Source organism: Octodon degus, unplaced genomic scaffold, assembly GCF_000260255.1.
Source record: "Octodon degus isolate 3935 unplaced genomic scaffold, OctDeg1.0 scaffold00065, whole genome shotgun sequence".
In the NCBI taxonomy this organism is placed as follows: Eukaryota; Metazoa; Chordata; class Mammalia; order Rodentia; family Octodontidae; genus Octodon; species Octodon degus.
In genome coordinates, this window is record NW_004524641.1 from 2,026,358 (window position 1) to 2,052,561 (window position 26,204).

General features: G+C 39.2%; 1 protein-coding gene across 6 annotated transcripts in view; it reads right to left on the reverse strand.

Moving 5' to 3' along the window:
• LOC101576777 (RNA-binding protein 45) overlaps positions 1–21,792 on the reverse strand; it is a 24,738-nt gene extending 2,946 nt beyond the window's left edge. For 2 of the 6 annotated variants that reach the window (XR_002821789.1, XM_023719183.1), the window contains exons 1-10: positions 21,395–21,792; positions 17,549–17,671; positions 14,540–14,666; positions 12,329–12,451; positions 11,409–11,594; positions 9,735–9,864; positions 9,523–9,607; positions 8,705–8,871; positions 7,265–7,464; positions 751–790 (exon numbers count right to left, since the gene is read on the reverse strand). Coding sequence is in view for 5 of the 6 variants with exons in the window: in XM_023719183.1 (XP_023574951.1) it covers positions 7,272–7,464; positions 8,705–8,871; positions 9,523–9,607; positions 9,735–9,864; positions 11,409–11,594; positions 12,329–12,451; positions 14,540–14,666; positions 17,549–17,671; positions 21,395–21,700 (1,440 nt within the window). In the remaining variant the exon portion in view is untranslated. Of the gene's footprint in view, positions 1–750; positions 791–7,264; positions 7,465–8,704; positions 8,872–9,522; positions 9,608–9,734; positions 9,865–11,408; positions 11,595–12,328; positions 12,452–14,539; positions 14,667–17,548; positions 17,672–21,394 lie in introns of those variants that run through there. The other 4 variants (XM_012515494.2, XM_023719186.1, XM_023719185.1 and 1 more) reach the window with 4 other exon arrangements.
• Positions 21,793–26,204: the final 4,412 nt, after the last annotated feature.

The window sequence follows — 26,204 nt, forward strand, 5'->3', positions numbered from 1 at the left end:
CATGTGCCATCCCATGCCGTTTTGGAGGCCTGCATGGCATGTGCCTGGGGTTCCCGGGCCAGCATGGCATGGTACCAGGAATCAAACTTGGCCCTTAGACCGCCTAGCTATCTCCCCAGCCTTAGTGTAGTTTTAATTTGCATTTCCTTAATGACTAATATGGACCAATAGTGTTTTAAAAGATTTTTAAAGTAGTACTAATTGCCAAACTAAAATGTTTCACTTGTTCTTTGCCAAGGAAAGAAACCAATATCCCTTATTGGCCTTCTTAGATAACATACTGCCCAAATGTCCTATTTACCCATTGGGCAGAATGCAGGACTGCTTTCAGATCTTTTACTGATGTAACATAATAGCTGCAAGGTGCTCATAAAATTTCCCTGAGGAAATCCTAGGAGGTCCAATATCTAGGGTAGGAGAGTGTAGGGACTTCCTGGGAGAAATTCAAAGTTCTCAGGACAAAGAAGGTGGATAGACCACTTTCCTTCTGCTCTAAGTATGTGCTCATCTGGTCCTTGATATGCATACACTGGCTTCAATTCATATACGACAGTAAGAGAACGTTATTGTTTTGGGATAATTACTCAAGTTTTTAGTAGAACCTATACATTTCCCAAAGCATAGTGAGACCTGCCCTCTGGAGAAAATGTAGCTCAATGCATCATGATCCAAGCATGATGACTGTAATACATGAGCTGCAATTTCACATTTTAACTAAGTATTTCATGTGACTTTCTAGTAATACCATACCTTCCAATCCCAGGATCCACGTGCTCTTGAGTTACTGTCTCTAGAAAAGGAAATAATGCAATCCATTTATTAGAATTCATGTATTAAAGTAGAACTTCACATCTAACATGGATGACCTTTAAGTTCTTCCTCTTTACTTGAATCAAGCAGAAAAATTACTGCTGAAGACTTTAACCCTTAAATGTCTAGCATTCCATTTTAGAATACCTATAGCCATGGAACAAAATAATTTTTCTCTTCAAATTCTTGATCCTTCAATGTTTCTAGGTAACACATACAAATTTCATGCAAAAATTACAATCTTTGGCAGAAATAGGTTGAGACCTTAATGTTCATGTAGAGGAGAAATTATACTTGCATGAGTCTATAACAAGGTGAAGAAATTATTTAAATATTGTTTTTGTCTTCATTTTTAGTTTTATGTATTTATTAATTTATTGAGAACTAAAAATGCATGTATAAACTAACAACTTTTGGGTATACAAAAAGCATTTCATAAAATGATTCACTTTATGATTATAAGGACAATTGCATGCACGGATATACTTCTGTACCCTTTTGATTATTTTATTTGGGTTTTTGTGCTATTGATAAATGTACCTTTCTCCTATATCTTTGTCATTGAAGAATATGTACCTACATTCTTTAGGGATTCAATTTTAAAGATAATTTATTTACATAACTCACTTAAAATGGTAAATAGAAGCTTTAAATGACATAAAGCAAATAATTGCTGTTCTTTAAAAATATCATGGCCTGTTCCAACACAGCAACCACTGAAGAATAGCAGCCACGGCCCTACACTATCCCATGGCCGTGGGCCTCAACAAGAGCCACAAGGTGACTAAGAATGTGAACAAACCAAGGCACAGCTGCCAATATGGACACCTCACCAAACACACCAAGTTCACATGGGACATGATCCGGGAGGGATGTGGCTTCACCCCCTACGAGCAGCAAGCCATGGAGCTGCTCAACGTTTCCAAGGACAAGGGCCCACCAGATAGCTTAGTGGATTAAAGCGCCTACAAGCAGGCACAGGGGCCAGGGGCTCGATCGCCAAGCCTGCCATGCTGACCCCACCCCTGGGGTGTCCTGAGACAGCCATTGAGATGGTGTGGTGGCATGCGCCTGTAATCCCAGCAGTTGGGAGGCTGTAAACAAGAGGACCACTATGAGTCCGATCTAGTAGTGAGACCCCGTACACCCTGTCGTAAGTACAAAAAAATTAATTAAAAAAAAAGAAAGGTTTCCAAGGACAAATGTGCCCTCAAGTTCATCAAGAAAAGGGTGGGGACGCACATCCACGCCAAGAGGAAATGTGAGGAGCTGAGCAACATGCTGGCCACCATGAGGAAGGCAGCTGCCAAGAAGGACTGAGCCCCTCTGGAATAAAGCTTTTCAGAAAAAAATGAAATAAAACCAAAACAAACAAACAAAATAGCAAGGGCTGGCCAGATAGCTCAGCGGACTAAAGTGCCTGCTTAGGCAGATGCAGTGGCTGGAGTTCCATCCCCCACATGCTGTCCGGCCCCGCTGCCAGGGCACACTGAGATGGCGACTGAGATGAGACATGGCGGCACGCACTTTGGGAGGCTGTAAACAGGAGGATCACTATGAGTCCGACCTACCTACATAGTGAGACCTCGTAGACCCTGTACTAAACATAAAAAAAAAAAGTCAAAATATACTAACATCAAAAAGATAGCCCACTATTTTGAGCTGGCTTGTGTCTTTCAGTTTTTAATGCAATTCATATTTATGGATATCAAATGGAACAAAAAGCAGTTACTTCATTCTAAAGTCCAACATCTAGAATCTCTTCAGGCCAATACATTACAAACTGATTGCTAATCATGGTTGACCAGAATCACTGAGGGAGCTTGTTGAAAACTCCACTCTAAACATGCAGGTTCAGTGTACCTATATTTCAGAAAGTCAAACTGCTTTCCAGGACCCCAAAGGTTAAGAACGACTGCTGAAGGAATAAGAGCTCATGATCGGGCTCAGTGCCTTGAACAGCGGTGGAGCGCTGCGTTTCCATTCCTGGCTGCCAACACTGATGACCACCTAGTGGTAAACACAGTTTGTTTGTACTTTTATGGGTTCATTAATACTAAGTAGGTGAGGCCTGGGAGATGGCTCAGTGGAATAAGCGCTTTCCTGGCAAGCGCAAGGGCCTGAGTTCAATCCCCAGTTCTGCCCACCTCCCCCCAAAAAAAAAGAAATCCCAAGTAGGATCCAAATAATATACTATGAAGCAAAATTTAGGGAAAGCTAAAATTTTACCATAATAATTTCCTTACATTTTAATTAACTTGTATCTAGAGTAAAATGAACATATATCATTTTTTAACTGACCATGAAATTTTCTCACTAGACGGGACTCATAGTGATCTGCCTGTTTACAGCCTCCCAAGAGCTGGGATTACAGGCTTGTGCCAACCGCGCCCAGTCTCAATCGCTGTCTCAGCGCACCCTGGGAGCGGGGCCAGTATGGCAGGCCCGGGGATCAAACCCCCAGCCCCTGTGCCTGCTTGTAGTTGCTTTAATCCACTGTGCTATTTGGCTAGCCCTTGTTTACTTTTTAAATTATTTTTGCAGCACTATGTTTGAATCCAGGGCATTCACAGTGAAAGACTACATTCACAGTCTTTTATTTTTGTGTATGGCTCATTTTTAATTTTTAAAATAAATCTGCAATAAATCTTTATTATGTATAAAGGTTTTTTTTAATCCTTTTTTTTTTTTTTTTTGGGGAACCAGGGATTAAACTCAGGCCCTTGTGCTTGCCAGGCAAGCACTTACTCTACTGAGCTATCTCCATGGCCCCATGTTTAAAGTTTTAACACCTGTCATTTCCACAATGTTAATATTTGTAAGTCTTTTATATCCAAAGTACATCTGAAAAGTAAACATGACTTCACTGAAAAGTGAAGACATAAGCACTAGTTCACCAAACCCTATTCTTTAGGTTCTATAATTTCCTCATTTTAAGAAAAACACAACATTCTACCTTTTAAAAGTAAGGTTTTAGGGCTGGGAGATAGCTCAGCAGCATAAGTGCTCGCCTGGCAAACTTAAGGTCCTGAGTTCAATTCCAGTACCCTTCCACCCAAAAAAGTTCTAGAGATTAACTGTAAGTGAATAAAGGCCAGATGAGCGGTTTAGAAAGACATGTACACAGAAGCCAAAATAAACACTGTTCATTTCTATGCCACTGGGCAAGAACACAAGGCAGGATGTTTCTACTAAAACAGCAAATAAGTATTTTATAGTCAAGAGGTATTTTATAGGTCTCTTAAACTTGTATGAAGAACTCAAAGAAACTTAGCCCAGGCACTCCAGTGACACATCTCTGCTGAGAGTGGCAGCCTGACCTTACATGCAGCCACTAGCATCCCCGAAATCCAACAAAAAAACTTGGGAGAGCTGAAACACATATACTAGCTACCATGTGAGAGAGTGAGAGATCTAGCTTCTCCAGTGTGGCACACGAAAAAGGTAAGGCCTAGTGGGTGAAAACTGTAGTGAATCCAGTTTTAGATCAATTATGAGGACTGATCAAAGTCATAATTTATTTAAGCAAAGAAAACTTTATTTCTGCTGTACATAACAACATAGTTTCTGTTTCTCTAAGAGACTTCATTTCTCTCACACTTAACAACATATGATCCTAACAACAACTGTAATATTAGTTTTAGCATTAAGGTATGGATCTTATAATACATGTCAGCCACCCCTGATTTCCCAATAAAACAATGGTGTGCAGACAGACTATCAGGAATATGAAAAAAAAAAGCTGTCAGCTGTCCACAGGGAGAGCGTCCAGTCACATTTTCAGTCAGTCAGCTGAGGATTATGTCATTATTTAGTCTTTCTTCTGTAGAAAGAACACAACACAAGTATAAAAATCATCACCTGAAATAGCTGTTATATAGAGTATATATCGTACTCCTAAAATGTTAAGAATTCCTTTATTTCAATAAAACTAATGTGGTCTGTTTAATCATAGCTGCTTCCAAATAAGCAAAACCAAACTTACTCTGAAGAATGATGCAAGCAGGTACTGAATTGCTGGAGAGAAAATGCTGTGAATTAATAAAAAAGCAAATGCTCTGGGATAACTTACGTCTTTTCTTTGGCACATAGGAACCCATCTCAAAACAAAAAACTACTCAAAATCATGTTAAATTTGGGAAAGTCTATCATGTTCTTTTGGCAAACCTTCAAATAAGTTTATTATTTAGAGTCAAGGTCTCACCACATCACCCAGGCTGGCCTGGATGCTTAGGCTCAAGCAAACCTCTTGCTTTGGCCCCCTGAGTTGTTGGGAGAATCAGTAGGCAATACGTTATTTATTTGACACACTACAAAAGGAAGACGATCTCATTATGATGCCCTCAGTAGGTAAAAGATACGCAGCAAAATTAAATGAACAAGCCATGTTACAATTAGAAGACATTAAAATTAGAGCTAATTATGTCCTTCCCAAATAACCACCTCAACTAGTCAGACCCTACTCTTTTCTTGCTCTGAATAAGAATAAAAGGAAAAAAAAAGTAGGTTAATATCTACCTGATTAGTCATTTTGGTGAATATGTAATTCTTTTAATGTAGGGAAATGGATGAATGTACATCACTTGCATGTCTCATACCATTAAACATAATTCTTTCTGATTTGATTGTTATTATTTTGGATGTGATGTCATACGTCAGATCTCAAAAGTTTCACTGAAGTTATAAATACAAGGGCTTTAGCCTATACTTACAAAGCATTTAAAAATTTTATATTTTTAAAATTTGTAAGAAACTTTTGCAGTGGCCGGGGTTCAATCCCTGATGTGCCTTACCAGCCCCGACCCTGATTGAGACTGGGCATGGTGGTGCGCGCCTGTAATCCCAGCTCTTGGGAGGCTGAACACAGGCAGATCACTATGAGTTTGATCTACATAGTGAGACCCTGTAGATCCTGTACTAAAATACAAAAAAAAAAAAAAAAAAAAAGAAGAAAAAAAGAAATTTTGCTGGCTTACTATCTCTCAACAACTATAAAGCACCTTGGCTTGGAAAGACAGAGAGCTATTGGAGCTCTAATTTAAATCCGGATCTCATTTTAAGTCCAATATTCTAATTAAAATATAAAAAATCATTAGGAAAAGCCCCACCATGAAACTAATGAATATACTTGGAGTTAATGTCTTTTTTCAGGACGAAGTCTTCAACAGAAATAAGAATGCTTAAACATCAAAACATTCATAGAAAGGAATAAACAATTTTTGCAAGGTGATTTAGAGGATAGCATATCTAGACAGAAGGGCATATTTACCAGGCAGAGCTGTGCCACTGAGCTATATCCCCAGCCCTTTTGAAGGGCATGTAAGATAGCATGTCTCAATATTTTATTAATCAATAAGAAAAAGTTATTTTTTTTTTTCACTGACAAGTATTTCTAGGATTAAACTGCTAACACCATATGGTACAATGAAAAAAGATTTTGGTCATGAAATAAAATATTTTAAAAACATAGTTATCACCATGGGCACCAAGTGGGCATTTTGAATTCCCAAATGCCTTCTCTGAAAGAGGAACTGATGCTGACTTGCTGTAGGAGAGAAGGGTCCTTCTAGGCATGGCCCAAGATGACTCATTCTGATACTTGCTAGCACCTAATCGGAAACAATGCTTAACCGAAAAAAGAAATGGTTGTAAGTGAGACACTTCAAACTGGATTCATCTGAACTGCAAAAGACTTAGGAGGCGGATGTGTCAAATTAGGAAACCCAGCTTTCCCTGAAACTCAAAATTGATTTATCCAATTGAAAACAATCTAACTTTAAAGAATGTTATCCGAAACTACAAAAACATAGTCTGTCATAGAAAAAGAAACTCAGTTGAAAACAAGTAGGAAAAGGTAATAATATGGCTGTATATGTCAGTATAATAAACGAGAGATTTGGGTAAATGGTTAGAATTTTTAAAAAATACATATATGCACAGAAGAGTATTTTTTGAATGTATAATTTTAATTCACAAACTCATAAACATAAATCCAGAAAAACACCAATACTGAGGTCAACAACAGAAAACACTATTTGATATTGCTTATTGGGCATTTTATTAGAAGTCAAAACATTCCTATAAAAATTGTTAAAAATTATTTCAACTCATTACTCAAGACATCAGTTTTTCACATTAAAAATCCATACAAGTATTTTAATTTTAAAGTTTATTCAGTAAACACACAGTAAAATGTTCAATTCTTTCAATCTAAGATATTCATAATAATAAATTTCCTAAATTGAGACCTGATTTTATCTTCTATTCAATGTCAAAACTATTTTTAAGTTTAAATACTTTACATTTTAAATATGTTTTGGAAATTTTGGGTGTATCAGCAGTTTTAGGCTCAAGTGCTTTTAACTAGTGCTTTCCGAAAAGCCCACAACTAAGTACTCTCCACGGCACACTGCTCTCCCCACATTACGCCACCGACGTGTGGAAAAGTACTTACCCGAGAATCAGTACGTTCTCTGCCTTTTGTTAGACTCCTCCCGCGGGGAATCCGCCAGCATCACTTTAAGTCTCACCCCGTTCAGAATCTTCCCATGCAAAGTGGAGATGGCGTCGTTGGCGCTCACTCTGTCTGCAAACTTGGCATAGCCCACGTTTTTTCCGGACACGAGGTAGACTTCGATCAGGTTACCAAAACGACTGAAACAAAGGGGAACACATCAATCCGAACAGATCAACATGGCCGCTCGGCTCCCCACGTGGGGTGGGGTCCGCTCTGCACGCATCTGCCACTGCTCCGACACCCACGGCCATCTCCTGCCAGCCTTCCCCTCGGCGTCTCCCCCCTCGGCTGGTCTCCTCCACTCTCGTGCAGGTCTCTTTCCCCATTCAGAGCAGAGCCATCCGTGCCCTGGGCCTCTGGCCTCCAGCATGTCGCTTCTCCCCATCCTCTACCCTGTCTTCTGCGTGATCTGAGACAAGCTGTGCTGTCTCCCCCTAAACATCCCCTCAGAGGCTCCCCATCGCCTCCAGGGTGAGGACAAACTGCAGAGCCAGCTCTCAGCAGGGTCTCGGCCTCTTCACCTTCACACTCCCTCAGCCTCTCTCCCAGGCTGCCTTTCCTTTTCTCTGGGTCCTGCATATATTCCTTAGTGCAGCCCCAGTTTCAGCACAAGCTGCAATGTCCTGTTTGTCCATGTCCTAGGTGACAGCAGGTCTAGAAGGTCAGGGATCATGCTGTCTTGTCAAAGGAATAGCGTGTGTTGTTTACATGGTCTCTTGAGAACTTACGGCCTGCCTGGCACAGAGAGGCAATTTAGGAAAATATAACAAATGAATCAATTAAATAAATGCCTGATGTTTTGTGTAGATGCTTCCTATCTACCTTCTTAATTCATTAATATTCTTCCAATGAAAACAGAAAAAAAATGACCAACAAGAAAGTGTTAAGATAGGAGTATAAGGCTGGGGAGATAGCTCAGGGGAGTAAACACCTGCTTAGGCAAGTGCAGAGACCAGGATTTGATCCTAGGCACCACAGGCTGCACTGGTCCTGCCCCCAGGCATGCTGAGCTGGCCACAAAGACTGGGTGTGGTGGCACATGCCTGCAATCCCAGCACTGGGGAGGCTAAAAACAGAAGGACCACTAGGAGTATGAGCTGCATACTGAGACCCTGTACCAAATACATTTAAAAAATAAAATAAAAAAAGATATGTGAAAAAATTCTAGTGGACAGACAGGATGGATATATCTTCTTTCAAGAGACAAAATAGAAATGAAAAAGAGGATTTAAATAGGTCATTAAAAAAACTAAAGAACAAATCTTCTCTACCCAGTAGGTATTGGATAGAATACGTTTCAAGGTGGTAAGAAAGCTAAATTGTTAGTTTAAATAAATTATACTATAAAAATCTCACACTGTAGAACTGAAACCTTACCAGAATATATCCTCTAATACATCTAGAGGTAAAGGATGAGGATTAAACACAATAAAGAGTCTTTCTTTCACAGGAGTTTCTGGATCAGCTTTCTTCTTGCATGACGGAAGTATAACATCTGTCTGGATTTGAGGCAGCTGGGATCCAGAACTTCCTCCGAATTGCTGAAGAGTGAGGTATAATGTTAGAGAAAGAGAAACTGCATCTCAGAGATTTTTAGTCATAGCTACTGTTATGGTTTATGTACAGGTGTACCCCCAAAGGCTCATGCAGTCACAGGTGGCTTCCAGAGTTTCTGATTGTTGTGGGTGTGGATGCTGCACCTCCTGGGGCACATAATTTGCATTACAGTATAAGGAGGGGAAAGAGGCTAGCTAGCTGTTTGAGCTGCTGCCACTCCCTTTGCTCTTTGCTATTTGCCGCCACCTGAAAGGTTGTTCTCTGCCACATGCCACTCTGCCTTGGAGCCAGCTGAGTATGGACTGAAACCTTCAGTAACTGTGAGCTAAATAAACCCTTCCTTCCTTCATTTTTTTTTTTGGTGGAACCGGGAATTAAGCTCAAGCCTTTGCACTTGCCAGAGAAGTGCTTGTTCCACTGAGCCATCTCTCTGGCCCCTTCCTTCATTTTCACTGTCGGGTATTTGTCCCAGCAATCAGAGAAGAATAACAGATAGCTACAGATATGTACAGTGTTGGCCCCTACGTGTTCCTCCAGGACCACTCTGAAAATTTTCTTACTTAGTAGGGAATAAACAAAGGTCATATTTATCTTTGATTCTCCTGGCTGCATCAGGGGTGGAATTTTTCCCTACTTACCAGAAATTGCTGCTGGTTTGGGTTATTCCACACCACTGAGGCAAGCTGTGCGGCTACCATCTGTGTGGCCATTTTTCTAAGGAGACTGGAGACAAAAACTGATCATGTACAGTGAGCTGGGAATACTCAGTTCCAACAGTAACTTGCTTTGTGTGACTTTCCTGGGAGTCACTGTTTTCAAGTCATAACCACATCCCCGGAATGGTACTTACTCTGTCGCATTATTTCCATCATCAATGAAGGAAACACCTATCCGATTCCCAGGAGGGTACTGAAATCCATGTAACTTGTACTTTGCATAAATAGCCGATGCTACATTAAAATACTGAACCACTCCATGACCTAAAATAGAGAACACACGACATGAAAAAGGAACGCAAAAACAGATTTATAATGTATCTCAATGGTGAAACAACTTGATTCACATATCTAGTAATCCAGAATCAACAGTTTCAGATAATAAAGTTTAGTCATACATGTGTGGTTCAGCAGCATTCCTAGAAAGTAAAGCATAGGTCACATTTTGGAAAAAATATAAGTATGCTATTCATAGGAAAATGGAGTTTTAACATGTGTTCTGTATAATCCTTTTAAGTTTTATACATTGGCTTTTCTTATATAATATTAATGTAACTACAAATTCACATTTGTAGGTTTTGAAACTGGTTTTTAAATTTTAAACTTTAAGTGTAACATACTGGGTAGGAAATGAAATGAGAAGTACTATAAGGAAAGAATATATTTGCACTAGGTGCAGTCATGGAAGGAAAACGTGTATGTACAAAAAACAAAAGGTAAAGAGCAGAAGGTCTCAGAACAAAAGTCACCTAGTTCCCATCCCTTGGGCAAGGTTTCAGCTAAAGGGACAGATTTCAATTTAAAAAGTTGATACTGAAGGGAGAAACAATTTCGTACTGGAGAGCCCAGGAGCCTGTGACACAAGAAAAAGGTTTTTAGATATATTTAAAATACAATATATGTTGGGGAAATACCTATAATTTGATCTTTCTGTCTAAACTCAAGCATCCAATATTTTATGAAATTAAAACACAGAAATCAAATGACCATGTAAACCTGACTGAAACAGACTGAACATCCCGGAGCATCACTATTCTTGCAACACTCATCAGACATACCTAATCATATAACAAGTACAGTAAATACATTTCAATATACTTGATAAAGGCGATTTCATGGGGGGCATAAAACAGAATTACACATAAATAAACATAACAACAAATATGTCAGGAAACACAACATATGGGCCTAGGAGCTTCAGACAGGGTAAGACTAGGCTCAGGCTGGAGAGAGCGCACAAGAGGCTCAGAAGGAGCTGCGCTAGAAGACAAGCGCTAGCAGGGCAACATGGGGATGTGGGGTGCCCCTCTGAAGGGGGAGGTGCTTCAGGGCCGCCAGCCCCAAGCCGGACTCATCTCCCTGCTTCCCCTCAACACTCATGACCTTCCGAAAGGACTCCATCAGGTGCACCTGTTGTCCTGGAAGAATGCCAAGTATGATGTCTTCATACCGCTCTTCATTTCTAGCTCTTCACAAGCAAGCAAAATCGCCTTATATTAATCAAAAGATTACAAATACAAATTCTGCATGAGGTATCTCCTTTTGCTACTTGAAACAAAGAATGCTTTATTTTGCAAGAGTTAAAATATATATTTCTATATATTTATATTTTTAAATGAGTAACTCTGTACAAAGGAAATACATTCCCAGGGTGTTTGCTCATTAAGATAGCAATAGATTTTAAAATCTGAAATAGAAAGAAAACATGAAACTCCTGTCAGACACAGTATCTGACATAAAAAAACACATTGGAGAAGACCTCTTAACAAAATGTAATATATTTAAAAACAACATAGACAGTATTTTACCGTAATTTGAATAGGGATCTCGTTGAACTTCACAATACTCCAATCCTGGTACTATATCAAAAATGCTGAAGAGCTGCTCCTCAGTGAAAGGAACTCTTGATACAACTGATAGGCGTTTGGAGATAGATTCCTGGCCTCTGCTATCATTCTTGTCAAAATTTGGGAATTCTGATTGTTGATCTCCAACAGTATTTAAAAAAAAATAAGGAAAGCCTTAAGTTTTGATATTCAAAAAGTTATGTAACAACTTATGCACTAGAAAATAAAAGTCCATTGCAGTGAACAAAGGCACTGCCTTTTGTATTACCCTTTTAGCACCAACAGTCTAGAAGTGACCAATGAGAAGCAAGCACGCAACTCTCCCTGTTAGAGAAACGCCAAGTCTGACTGGCTAGGAGAAAGTTCAGTATGTAAAACTGGAAAACATACCAAGAATTTTATAGCAAATAACATTTAAAGACTTGCTGTCATCACTCACTTTCCCCTTCCTCTAGCTTCTACTTTTGTCATTCTTTTCTATACTCCTAACCTTAAACCAGCCAGTTTTGAGACAAAATATTTTTTAGGGTTCATACTGAAGGGATACGTGTGTATATTTTCTCTAATTTTTGGTTACCTGGATAAATGCAAATGTCCACTCCAACAGTGGCATTGACATAATTTAATTAGATAATCCTCAAATAATCAGAGAAAACTAATGGGAAATAAGTTAAACAAAATAACTATTAAGGAAGAAGGAACTTAAACTCTTGAGCTTAGTTGACCTTTAAAAGTAGGGTCAACTTTTTAGGGAAAAAACTACCTTTAAGATTTTTATTCACAATGAGATTCATAGATTAATGATAATGAAATAGTTAAAGAACAATCAATTTAGAATGCATATAGCAGATCTACTACTGAAGTCAAACTAGTCTACTTACCAAATGGAAACATATTTACTCTAGGTTCATGGCCCAAAGCCTCCTGCCTCATATTACTGTAATAATCCTGTTCTGAGGATTCAGGTGGTTTGTTTTTTGGTTCAGCCAAGATTGCTCTAAAACCTGAAAAAGAGAATCCATGAATACCAAGTTTCTTTGCAAATTTAATATACTTGTAAATATACATGGTAGCTGGTCCACGTCTTAGCTTCACTGTCCAACTGTACAAAGCCCTTGTCCACCCGGCCACCTCCACCAGACTCACTTCTTGGCTTTCTGAGCGATGTGGCGAATAACGCATCCCGCAGCAAGAATCCCCACCTGTGGGTCAGTGTAGGCGAGGAAGCTGCAGCTCACCTGCACATGGCATCATTCACGACCCGAGCTCACACCAAAGTCCTGTCTGGCTTCGTCACATTTCAGGTGCTACCAAGATCCTTCCTTTACACTTAGAATACATGATTCTTTACACTACCTTCTCTGTTTTCAGTTTAGAATCTCTTCAATTAGTAACAATCGCCCTGTAAGGGTCTCACTGTTTCTGGATGGAGAGTTCTTAACTATACATGAGACACAAAAGGTGGGGAGGAGCACTCTCTGAACTCTAAACAAAATACTTACACATGGGTGATATTTAAGCTTTCGTATCATACTGTGGTTCCAAAGAAGATAAAACTGGTTGGTTTGAATTCCTTCCATGGAAATCTCTCCTCAACACTGTGTTAGTTCAACTGCTCTATAAGCTTTACTTATTAGCAATTATTATTTGCAGTATGAGCTATATCTCCAGCCCTTTTTTTTTTGATTTTCAGACAATGTCTTAGTAAGTGGCTAAGTTACATAAATTAAGCTGGACTCAAACTTGTGGCCCTCCTGTCCCAGCCTCCTGGAGTGCAAAGATTACAGGAATGTGCCACCACATCCAGCTAAGCTTTACTATTTAGAGAATTCTAATGTGGTCTAAGTAGGAACTCTGCATAAGCATCCAATGTGGCTCCAATGTACTTAGCTGACTCTGTCGATCGCTCAGCAAGAGTTCTGTGCTTATGCGAGTGTCTCCCTGACAGGAAGAGCAAGACAAGTTCACTCCTGGCTCTGCCCCTGCTCACCTGACTGCTCTCACCTCCTCCCTGTGCACTGCACACCAGACCAAGTCCCCGCTCTTCGGAATGCGTTCCCAGCTCACTCTGCACCTGCTGCTAAGCCCTGGTCAGCTCTCTGCGCTCCTCAATCCTTCTCGCACTGAGCAAATACTGAGTCTACTCTAAACAGAATTTACTTTGAAAGAGATTTCAAGAAATGTTTACTAATGCCTATTACTATAGTAAATATCTGGAATGATGGCAAGACAACACATATTTCTTATTTTTGAACAGCATTTAAAAATTATTCTATTAGTCAGTTATTTTTTTTACCTATTAAGTCTCATTTCCCAATGTGGATATAAAATCTTTAAGTGCCAGGATTGCCATATTTTCTATTTCTAAAATGTTTAACATATTAATAACTGTAGCATAGGTACTCAACGAAGGCTGGCTGAATGGGAAATTTAGAAGGATCTATAATGAAATTTTGGTGTGGACCTTCAGGGTACCTAAGAATTCTATTAATAATTTTTTCCTGTATGAATTTTCATAATTCTACAAACAGCTATTTCTAAAAGTCAATGCAGTTAGTAGTATGATGAAAAAAATATTTTTCATAATATCTGTAAAATGCTTAGCCTTTATTATTTATATTAGTTACAGTAGAAGATTCAACTGCCATAATTCTTAGCTAAAATTCAACTCTATAATTACTATCTAGATTAGGAAACCTTAGCAATCCTATGCTTTCTGTATGTATTTATTAGTAAAGTTAATTCTACTTAAGAATTTAGATTAAAAAGTGAATAAATATGGTATAGTATTAAAAACTGAAAGAGTAAATCGAATTTCAATACCTTAAATTCTGATATATATACATATACATATAAATGTATATGTACGTATGCACTGCATATGCTACATTAATGTAGTTGCCCAGATGTCTCTTCACAGCAGTGCTTCTGTAAATGCTTAATCATTACCCCAAAATATTTTTCATCTTTCAATTATGCATAATTAAACATCCACTCTTAAGATTTAATTACTAGATATGTTAGCAAAACCCAATGTTATATTCAGTTATTTAGAATAGTTGTAATTTTAAAGAAGTCATTAACATTCTTACTTCGATCACAGTTTTCTATTGCTTGGGCAGCTTGTGATGGTTTTAAATATCGTACGTAACCCAAACCTTTACTTTCTCCAGTGACTTTATTCTTAATAATGCTGCAATACTCGATATCTCCATACACCTATAAGAGTTAAAAGACATGATCTTAGGGGACTCAAACTTAGTAACTGAAGAGATCATTTCAGAACTAACTTTAAGTGTATGATTATTCATGCCTTGTGGCCACTGGGGTGGAGTGTGAACTTGATTGGTTTTGGGATCCACCTGGGGCATTGGAAGCTCACATTTCTTGGTGCCTCAGTGCATCATGAAAGCATGGCCCTGGGAGGTCTCTGTCTAGCCCCTTGCCTCTTCTGCACTGCCACTGCTCCCCTGCTCTGGTTCCCCTGCTCAAGAAGGAACTCCTCGAAAATTTGAATTGTAAGATTTTTTTTTTCGTTATTCTCAATCATCCAGCCTCTCAAGAGACTGCTACAGCCATGGTCTAAGAAGAGTGGCTACTGCTGCCACTGGCATCCGAGCTTGGTAGCATCACCATGATGCTGATTTTACTGGCATGCAGAATGAAGAGTTGTGGGGTCAAAGAGGCTTCCCCCCAGATTTTAAAGGAAGGCTTGCAAGGCCAGGCAAGGAGCCTCTGCAAGGGCAGTGTATAAATCTGTAGGAACAAAACTGAAGATACAGAAGAGAAGTCAGCAAGTTGAAGGTGCCAGGAACGTGGAATGTCTGCCAAGGAAAGCTGCAGATTATGAGTTAAACCAGTGAAAGAGGCTTGTGGGCTTCAACTGGCAACCCATAGGGATGGGACTGCCCATGCCTTCTGTAACCCACATTTTACTACCACATGCCCACTGCTATGGCGCTACAAGGAATAATGTATGTCCTGGTGGAACTGAGTCTTGATTTGGTTTGATTCTTTTTTTGTTCTCCCTTCCTGCTTTTTGTAATGGAAATGTTTTCCCTATGCTATTGAACAGTACAGATTATATATAATTTGTTGTTTTCACAGAGATTTTCAATTTGTTTGCCTTGAGTCTCAGAAGAGTTTGACCTTCACTTTTGAAAAATAGTGAACAGGTAGGATTATGTAACTTGTTTGTTATTTTCATACTGGTTCTCAATTTAAGAGTTTGCCTTGAATCTCAGAAGAGAGTTTGACTTCAACTTTTGAAAAATAGAGGAATTATTGACTTTTGGGAAGAAACTGTTATGTTTCTATTTGTACATACTATAGTTGTATTAGTTTAGGCAAAATTATAAAGTTGCTGATGTTTCTATCTAGAGATTAGGTATGGCTTTAAAATGTTATCAAGGGGTGTGATACAGTGGTTAGGATGTACATCATCTTGATTAGCTTTGGGACTCACCTGGGGCATTAGTGGAGCACACTTCTGGGTATGTCTGGGTGTGTTACGAAGGTATGATCTGGCAGCATCTGTGTGTGTGTATCTGTGTGTGTGTCAATGTCTAGTCCCTCACCCTTTGCTTCCTGGGCCTGTTTCCTTGTTCTGGTTCCTGGCCACCATGAACTAAGTAGCTCTGCTTTACCACATCCTCCCACCATGATGTTTCTGTCTCAGAGCCAGCTGACCATAGACTAAATCCTCTTAATACATGAGTCAAATTAAAGATCTCCTTTTGGATGTGGGTATCCTGTATTTTTGTCTAGTTATGGGAGAGCTGACTAATGTACACATGCTTCTTGCTTGCAATGAAAGAAAGGCTTCCAGGATACAAGATATTTTTTAACTGCTTATTTCATAGTGAAGGAAGCTGAACTTTACAGACATCAAATAATTTGCATTGGTCATAGAGGAGGTAATTCACAGTGAACAGACTTGCATATGGTCTGGGTAGCTTCAAATTCTTAGTTGTAGTCAGGAGCAGAGGCTCTAGAACTGGGCTTTCTAGATTGAAACCTGGTTTTACTAAACAGTCAACAGATATTAAGAATAACTTTAACTGTCTTCTAACAGGAGCATAAGTGAGCGTGTACTCTTTTGGAGGAGAACAAGTCCAAGTATAACTCTAAACACTCAAAATACGAATCATCTATTTGAGAAATATGTACTGATATATATTTGTAATGTTGGAAAAAATCTCGATAAAAATTTTTGGTATTGTTTATTTTAATAAATTCTTCTGTACTCAGTAACTTAATTACTATACATAAAGTCTTAGTTGTTACTCAGAAAATAAAAAGTTATAAATATAGAAAAAAAACATTTTTCTTATGATAAGTATGGAACATATTTTTTGACAAGTTATTTTTGAGATATTCTATTCAAATTTCACTTGGGGTAGAATAGGGAAGTTTGAAAATCACTTTTTTCTGCTTATTTTTTTTCTTTCTTGCTTCACACCCACCTGATCCATAGCACCAGTAGCATAAATAGAAAAAAATTTAAAAAGTATAACTGAAAACAACTTAAACACTTAATTTTTGTAGAAGTTTACCACTGTATATAAATGTAAATGGCTAAAAACATGTAAGATTATCTTCAAATTCCATTTACTATTATCTATATTCAGAGGTAAAGTTGTTTCCTTCAATATATTTCCTGCAGAGGCCCAAGTTTAGGACAAAAACTTATCAAATGATAAACCTTTCTAAAAGAGAACACCACAAAAGTTTTTCTCTATGTAAACTGTCAACATGCCATAGGTCCACAATTAATATTAAATAATACTGGCTTGCATAATCAGGCCTGGCCAACTCATCTTTATATAAGCAGCAAATAGGTAGAAGTGATTAAAAAAATGCTTTAAAATTATTAAGATCAAAAGCAGGATCCAGACTCTGTGTTTAAATCTTAGGTCTACCAGCAACTAATTGTATGATCTTACTTCAAACTCGCTGAGCTTTGCATTTTCTGCATCTACCTTTTCATGATACTGTTTGGCAGGAGGTCACCCAATACTATTTCCAATTTCCAGTAACTGTACAACAATCTTTAAGAACTGAGTCACCACAAATGCTAGGTGATTAGGAAACACACATACCTTAAATTTTTCCCGTAGATCTTCTTCTGTGTAGGACTTTGGTATCATAACAAAGATTCTTGTAAGCTCTTCATCTTCAACATCTCGGTGACTTCCAGATGATCTGGACTGAGCAATGAATACCTAAGAAACACACGAGACCTCCAAATAATGCCAGTTGTTTTCCTACTCCTTAAAGATTCATAATAATTATATGTATGGAATTTAAATTAGCTTACAACACAAAGTGAAAGGACCTTATGAAAACCTTTGTTTCTCAAAAGTAATCTTCATTGTAATGACTGTTACATACCAATCTTTGCTTTTCTTTCTGAATACTTGTTTTTCCACTTTTGATTGGCAAAAGCAAGTCAGTACTACTTAAAAAGAATGTGTACCTTGCAATTGTTGACAGTTCAATAGATGTTTATTATATATTTCATAGCTATTAAAACACTTGTCTTTATTTTTACTTATTCTATCAGATACTAAGAGAAGAATATAAAAGTCTGATTATGAATTTATCTGTTTTATTTTTTGTTGTGTATGTTTTGAGACAGGGTTTTGTTAAGTTGCTCGAGATATCCCTGACCTTGTCCTTCTTCCTCCCACCTCAGCCTTCTCATTACAGGTGTGCACCATGTGGCTGACCCTCATCTTTTTCTCTTTAGTAATGTCAATTGTGTTTCACATGTTAGTAAGTTCTTACTGGGTGCATACACATGAGATTCATTAGACAGCTTATAACTGATGCTCATTCTTATGAAATCACCCTATCTGGTAAAATCCCATATGTGGAAATCCATTTTTCTAATACCATGCCAACTTTTGTAGTTTTATTTTCAACCACTCAGTACCTTTGTATTTAAAGCTCTTGCAGTTATTTCCTTGGGTACTGTTTTTTTGTTTTAAGCCTGTCTTATAATCTGTTCCAGGGGCCGGGAAGATAGCTCAGTAGAATAAGCACTTGCCTGGCAAGTGCAAGGGCCTGAGTTCAATCCCTGGTTCCACCAAAAAAAAAAAAAAAAAAAAAAAAGTTAAAAAAAAATCTCTTCCATTTAATTACTGTTTATTTCATTTGTAATTAATGTAATTATTGATACACCTGGGTTTAAGTCTAGATGGTTTTTTACTAATAATTTTTAGAAACAAATCACAGCCATATTCATTCATCTTAGTGACTATCCAAATGATTTCATAGATGAACAGGAAAAGGCACAGGCTGATTTTTCTAATCTTGGCAATTGACTTTTAGTGAAACACTGATACTAGAGTGCTCTGAATTTAATTTGCTTAGTAGAATTGCTTTTATCTAATTTCTAAATTTTTCTTGGCTTTATACAACATGCCAAAGGAATGTTAAAATATGGGACTAAGATTATAAACTTGTTTTTCAGCTATAAGTGTAGTAAGTTTAAAGGCTAGGTTTTTATTTATTACCTGAATATAACATGATTAATTAAATCACCTTACACATTGAGGTTTTGTGTGTACAGGTACACACTGCCTTTAAAGGGTGGCAGTATATGTTAACAAATTAGGAAGCAGCAACTCAAAAGGATACTGGATGTTAAAAGTCTTGTGGGATATGGGGTGGGGTGTGTTGACACATGGCTGTAATCCTCAATATTTGGGATACTGAGGCAGGAGGATTACTGTGAGTTCCAGGCCACACTAAGCTATATACTCAGTTCAAGGCCAGTTTGGAGTTTGGACTATTTAGTGAGACCCTGTCTGAGAAAACCAAAAATCAGTCAAACAAGAAAGCCATATGGGATTTTATTAAGTGTTGAGAAAAGAGAGTATTAAAACCATAAGAAAAGGTCATAGAGCCGGCCAAATAGCTCAGTGGATTAAAGCACCTGCTTAGGCAGATGCAGAGGCCAGGGTTCAATCCCTGGCAAGCAGAGATGGCAAGTGAGACTGGGTGTGGCGGCACACACCTGTAATCCCAGCTCTTGGGAGGCTGAACACAGGCAGATCACTACAAGTCTGATCGATGTAGTGAAATCCTGTAGACCCTTTCCTAAAATACAAAAAAAAAAAAAAAAAAGAAAAAGGTCATTATTTTTGCAAGAAAACAACCATTTCTCCTTCCATAATCTGTACTGTATGCCAAGCACTGTAGTGTCGAAAACCACAGAAATGGACCAGCAGAAAATTACTCTACTAGATGCAATGGTATAATGAATGTTAAGTAGGAAAACATAAAAGAGGGAAGCATTAAGAGGAGCTAGAGGAGAAATAGAAGCCTCAGGTAAAGATGTTATCAGATCACCAATCTCCAAACTTTAGAGGACTGAAATGTGTCAAATCATTGATAAAGAGCCATCCATGTAGAACAGAAGAATAACTTCCCAATGGAAGATTTTTTCCTCACACAGTTTTATCCTCTTGGACAATAAATTTTCATAAACGGACAGGGTTGGGAATTTAATTTTTCTTGTAGGGAAGTGGGTTTTCAATTTGGAGCTTTTTTCAGTTACCTATATGGGCTATGAAGTCCTGTTATACTCAAAAGTATAAAAACCCATTCCATCAAGGTCCTTAACTGGAAAGAGATGAAAATTATCAGTGTAGTGCAGGACTTGGCAAACTATAGCTCTGTTTTTGGTATAATCTATAAAAATTGATTTTACATTTTGAAAGGGTTGTTGGCAGTAATAAAAACAGGATATGACAGAGTCTGTTGTCTCCAATCTATAAAATATTCACCATAGGATCCTTTATTGAAAAAGTCTGTCAATCTCTGATATAGTATAGGATGTGGTCCTACAATTAATTACATTGATGGCCGTTCTGAGTCATTTCAGAGGATGGGGGAGTTGGTTATAAATTTATCTTTCTTCTTTTATCTCTATCAGTAATACTTCATGTATTTTGAAGCTCTACTGTTGGTCACACCCACACATGGGATTGCCAAGTTTTTGTTACTGTCTACTGGGTTGTGGTAGACAGTAACAAAATTATCTGGTTGTTTTTCTTTTGTCGATGGAGGTATAGGCAAGACTTCCAGAGAGAAATAGAGTCTTTCATTTACAAATCCTCATTAATACTCTTCTGAATTTTGAGTAAATGAGAGAAAGAGTGAGAGCGTGCACATGCGAGAATTAGAGAAAACTGAGGGTAAATTTTTTACAGAAACTTTCAACATATGCAGCAACTACTACAGTGTAGGTGAAGGGTATAATGTAATCAATAGCTAGATTCTAGATTCTCAGGGTTGGGTCCTTATTTGATCCAAAAGCTACTAAAACTATTATTTGCAATCTACTACTACAGAAAAACCTTGGCTACTGATGCCTTACTTTGTGCCAGGCATTGTGCTAACAGGTTAGACCACGAGAAATAACCCTGAAAACGATTCTTCCTGCATGTGCCACTATCTTAATTTAACATAAAACTAAGTATAGAAATTTAATATAAACACCACTAGACTAAGCTAAGAGTAGGCAAAGAAACTTTCATTACAATGATTTGGCACTATCATTACACTATCATTACAATGATTTGGCACCTCTTGGGGCTGTTACTTTGCCCTGCTTTCAAAGAAAAGTAGCAGTAACTAACATAGGGTCAACGACCAAGTATATGCCACTCACATTTGCAGGGTTACAGCTGATTTGAATAATTTAAAAATAGCACAACGGGGAGGGCATGTGCAGAGACGGACAGGCACAGAGTCCCTCACGGCAGGCGGAGTGAGCGGGCTGTGGACTCAGGAGTTGCTGGGAACGACAGCGTGTCACGATGAGCGCTGCCCCAGGCGGGCCCGGAGGAGCCGGCGCGGGGACCCTCCCCGCACCCCGCCGGTGCGCGGCGTCCGCCCTGACCCCCACCCTGCCGCCCCGCGCCCCGCGTCCGCACCTTGATGGGCTTGGTGTTGTTGGGCTCCAGGCACTGTCCGTGCATCTCCTCCATCGCCCTGCAGGCCTGCGAGCTGCGCGCGAACTTGATGAAGGCGATGCCCTTGGACTCCTTGGTGTGCTTGTCCCGCACCACCCAGATGTCCTGGATCTCGCCGAAGCGGGAGAAGCGCTCCCGCAGCACCGCCTCGGGCGTGTACTTGCTGATGACCAGGAAGATGCGGCTGTTGGGCGGCTCGTCCAGGCTGTCCACGCCCGGGCGGAAGCCACTGACGCCGCCGCCCGCAGAGCTGCCGGCCTCTTCCATCGTGCCGCACCTCGGCGCGGGCGCCGGGACCCAGCCCTCGCCGCCCTCGCAGCCTCGGCCCCGGTCTCCGCCTCCTCGCCGGTCCGCCGCTCAGTTTCCGGAAAACCGTAGAGTCAGGCGTCGGGCGGGTCCCGCCCCAGGAGTGCGGGCTTCCGGGAACAGCCTGCAGCGCCCCCTGGCGTAGCGGGGGACCCGCCCCGAGACCGGGTCTCCCTGCTCGAAGTTAGCATCACCATGTATGTACCATGCTTGTTCTCTCAGGTCAGAGCAGCTGGACTGAAAACAAGGCTTTCCAAGCGATGGCTTTGCCTCGCTGTGATGCCAAACCCAGGGATTCTTCCCCAAAATTTTACAATAGCACTTGTGAAAGATAGCCGACTTTATTCAAGTTGCTTGGGCCAAGGAGGGTCTTGGTGTTATGAACTGGCACCAGTACAATAGGGTCTTGAAATGGGGCTGTATTGAGAGACGGTTTCCATCTGACTTCCATAAGGCAAATCGGAGTTCAATAAGGGGATATATAATCAAGATCAGGAGGAGAATCAGTGGATGGACAACTACTCAACATCAGGGCTAAGAAGGATTAAAAAAATTTTTTTTTTTTTGGTACCAAGGATCAAATTCAGGACCTTGTGCAGGTACTTATACCACTGAGCTACCTCCCCATTCCCTTAAGAAGGATTCTTGCTAGATCTGCTTAACAGATAGCTCACAGTAATAAAATGTTAGTGGGGATCAGAATCCAAGAGCGAGGACTGTCATTTAGCTGAGTTAGTAGAACTCCTGCTCAAACTGGACTCTACAAGAACAGAGAGTCCAAGATTGGACCTAGTCAACTATTCACTATGTGTTGGGCACTATGTTATATCTAAGGGAGAAAGTGTTAAAATAGTCAATCTCTTTATCACGTAGCTAATAGTTTAGTCTTCTATAATTAGGATCAGATGGAGCTGCTTAATTTAGGAATCAAATGAAATACTATGTGCAGTGGCATGAAAGAAATTAATTTAATTGTTCCATCCAACTATGGTGCCCCCCCCCCATAAGGAATAGTTGCTTGGTGGTAACTTAGATGCAAGACTTCTGGGTGGTTATCCTGGATTTAGCAATAATGAGATTGTCATCATTTCTCTGTGCCATAGCTATATCATGGAGCTGCTGTTTATTGCAGAGCTTAGTAAGGCGAGGAAGTATCTTGTTTGAACTTTCACTTCTCTTATCTAATCAAGATAAAGAAAAAGAAATAACACTGTGGTAATTTCATTGATATGAATTAGTGCAGTTTCTGAGCTATTTCCACACCAGTGCCATCTAGTGGAAAGTTTATACAGTGCTTACACTGCTCTGACTAAGCTGTCTATTCCTTGTAAAATAAGACTACTGATGTGTGTCCTGAAAAGTTTTAGGCTGATATTCAGAGAAGCTAGTTTTTCTCAAAAAGAAAGGGGGAGAGGATGCAAGGGAAGCCAAGTTTCTTCATAAGCAAGCCATGAAATCCCACATATTCAAGAAAAATAAGAAATTTAGTTATAAATTACTAATATACAATGAGTACATGTTCTTCATAGCACTTATTTATTTTCAACAGGTATTTGAGATATAATTCCCAAGTCATAATAATTCCCACTTCACCTTTTGAAGTGTTCTATCAGGTATTTTTTTTTAGTATATGTGCGGCCGAAGTGAGCACCTATCAGTTATTTTTGGAATGTCCACAGAGTTTACAAGTGTCATTACAGTCAACTTCAGAGCATTTCATCACTCAATAATGACAGAATTGACTTATTTTGAAAATGAATTACACAGATTGGAATATTTGATGTGTCTGAGAGGCTGAGGTTGAAAAAAACGACTATTAGAATAAATTAGAGAAAACATGTATTGGGCACTAGCAGGATAAATTTTTTCAAGGTTTTAAAATATGTATTCTAGCCAGGCTTGTTGGTGTACTCCAGTACTCTAGGAAACTGCAGCAGGAATATTTCCCAGGCAGTTTTGTAGTGAAATCCTCTCTCACAGGAAGAAAAAGAAAGAGCAAGGAGGTAGCTCAAGAAGAAGGAAGACCTGGGTTCAACTGCTAGGACTGAAAGATCAACAGATTTATTGTATATAAAGTAAGAGGTTGTTTGACATTTTTCCTTCTTCAAAGCTTATGTATTTGGTTTTTAAAAATGAAAGCCAAGAACCTGAGGATGTAGTTCAGTGGTAGAGTACTTCCTGTATTTTTTTTTTTTTTTTTGGTGGAACTGGGGATTGAACTCAAGTCCTTGTGATTGCCAGGCAAATGCTTATTCTACTGATCCATCACTCCAGCTCAGTACTTTCCTAATACTTATGAGACCCTGAATTCAATTCTCTACCTGCTATAGAGGGATATTATGACTAATTTTTTGAAATGCAAAAAGAAGCGAGCAATCTTCTGTTAATGCCTTCTAAATTCTCTAACTAAATGTGAGTACAATGATGCTTGGTTAGTAATACTAGTCTTCATACATTACATTTAATTAAAGTGCTTTGCTCCATTAGAAAATTTACTGTGGATTTGACCGGTGTTACTTGTTGGTGATCAATCAGTAACTTTTAGCTTGTTTATTTATTTATTGTATTTAGTACAGGGTCTAAAGGGTCTACAGGGTCTCACTACGTAGATCAGACTCATAGTGATTCTCCTGGTTTCAGCCTCCTAAGAACTGGGATTACCCGTGGCCTGGGGGTGGGGCCGGCACAGCAGCCCAGGGATCAAACCCCGGCTGCTGCGTTCTGCCTAAGCAGGCGCTTTAGTTGGCTTAGGCAGAACGCCCTTTTTTTAGCTTGTTTTATTTTATTTTTTTAAATTTTTATTTATTTATTTATTTATTTATTTTGTGTGTGTGTGTGTGTGTGTGTGTGTGTGGCCAGCTCAGCCCCCCAGGGGCAGGGCTGGCTGGCATGTGGTGCTGGGGGATTGAACCGCGGTACCTGTGCTTTGCTTAGCTTAAGCTTGTTCTAAGTAGGCGCTTTAGACCACTGAGCCATCTCACCAGCCCTTTTAGCTTGTTTTAAATGCATATGGTCTAGAGCTTCAGTTTGTTACATCTATAAGGTATTGGTTATTAGTAATATGCATAAGCACTTAGCTTGGCACATTATAGGCAGTCAGGAAATTGTAGTTTCTTTCCTGAGTTTGCATACCTTTGTTTGACGCTCTTTTTTAGCTTGTTTTAAATGAATATGGTCTAGAGCTTCAGTTTGTTACATCTATAAGGTATTGCTTATTAGTAATATGCATAAGCACTTAGCTTGGCACATTATTGGCAGTCAGGAAATTGTAGTTTCTTTCCTGAGTTTGCATACCTTTGTTTGAGTTTGAGAATAATATTTTGCCTCTGATTTTTTTTTTTTTTTTCAGGAGGCAGGGTCCTTATGATTCAAACTGATGACATAAATCTTTTCAGTGTGTAGCTAGAGGGGCAGAGCACATGGTGATTCTATTTAAATTAAAATTAATTACTCTAAATTAATTGTGATTAAAAATAATATAAAGCCAGTTCCAAATGGCTTGATTTATGACATTCAAAATCTATTAGCTACTTAAAAAGAAACATAAACAGAATGTTTCCATCACAGCAGAAAGGTCTATGGACAGCACTTCTCTAGAAAACTAGTATATAGGGTAAACCTCCTACTCAGTTAAACTACAACCTTTTTACTATTGTAATTCCAAATATCTTAGCTGGGGAACCTGTTTTAGAAAATAATTTTAATATTTCTCTTTCTCTGCCACAGCCTTCTCTCTCACCTCTCACTCAAGTAATTTTATAACCACAAGTTTCTATTCCTCTGTGTGTGTGTTTTGTTTTTCTTTGGTGGTACTGGAGAATTTGAAACACAGCACAGGCAAGCATGGTATCACTAACCTACATACCAGGCCCTTTTGCATCACTAGATTGCTCAGGTTCGCCTTCAACTTACCATCTTCCTGCATCAGCCTCCCAGAGTGCTGTTATAATACATGTGACACAACACCCAGCTCTGTTACACTTTGGGCACCTTCAGGCTCTGCCATCGGGTTTTTGCATTATAGCATTTTATGTAATGCATTTGTAATAATTTAGTTTACTGTATTTTGCATCTTGCTCCCCTAGATTAACTCATGGAGAACTGGGGCAGTGAGTTTCTGTGTTTGTACTCCTAACTTGCTTGGCACAAGACCTTGCCCACTGGAGAGAGTGCTCATTTTATTATTGTGGCTTGATTCTTGTCACCAAATGTTCTTCGATCTTTTCTTCTTTTTTGTGGCCGGGGCTGGCGTGGCAGGTGGTGCCAGGGATCAAACCACGGTTCCGGAGCTTGCCTAAGCTGGAGCTTTAAACCACTGATCGTTCTTGCCAGCCTCCTCTCGGGACACCCTTAAAAGAAGGCGTTACTACTTTCAAACTGTCTGCTTAAATAAAGGCGGAACACACAAAAAAGACAGGTTCAGGACCTTAAGGCCGGAAGGCCACGCACCTTGTTCCTGGAGACT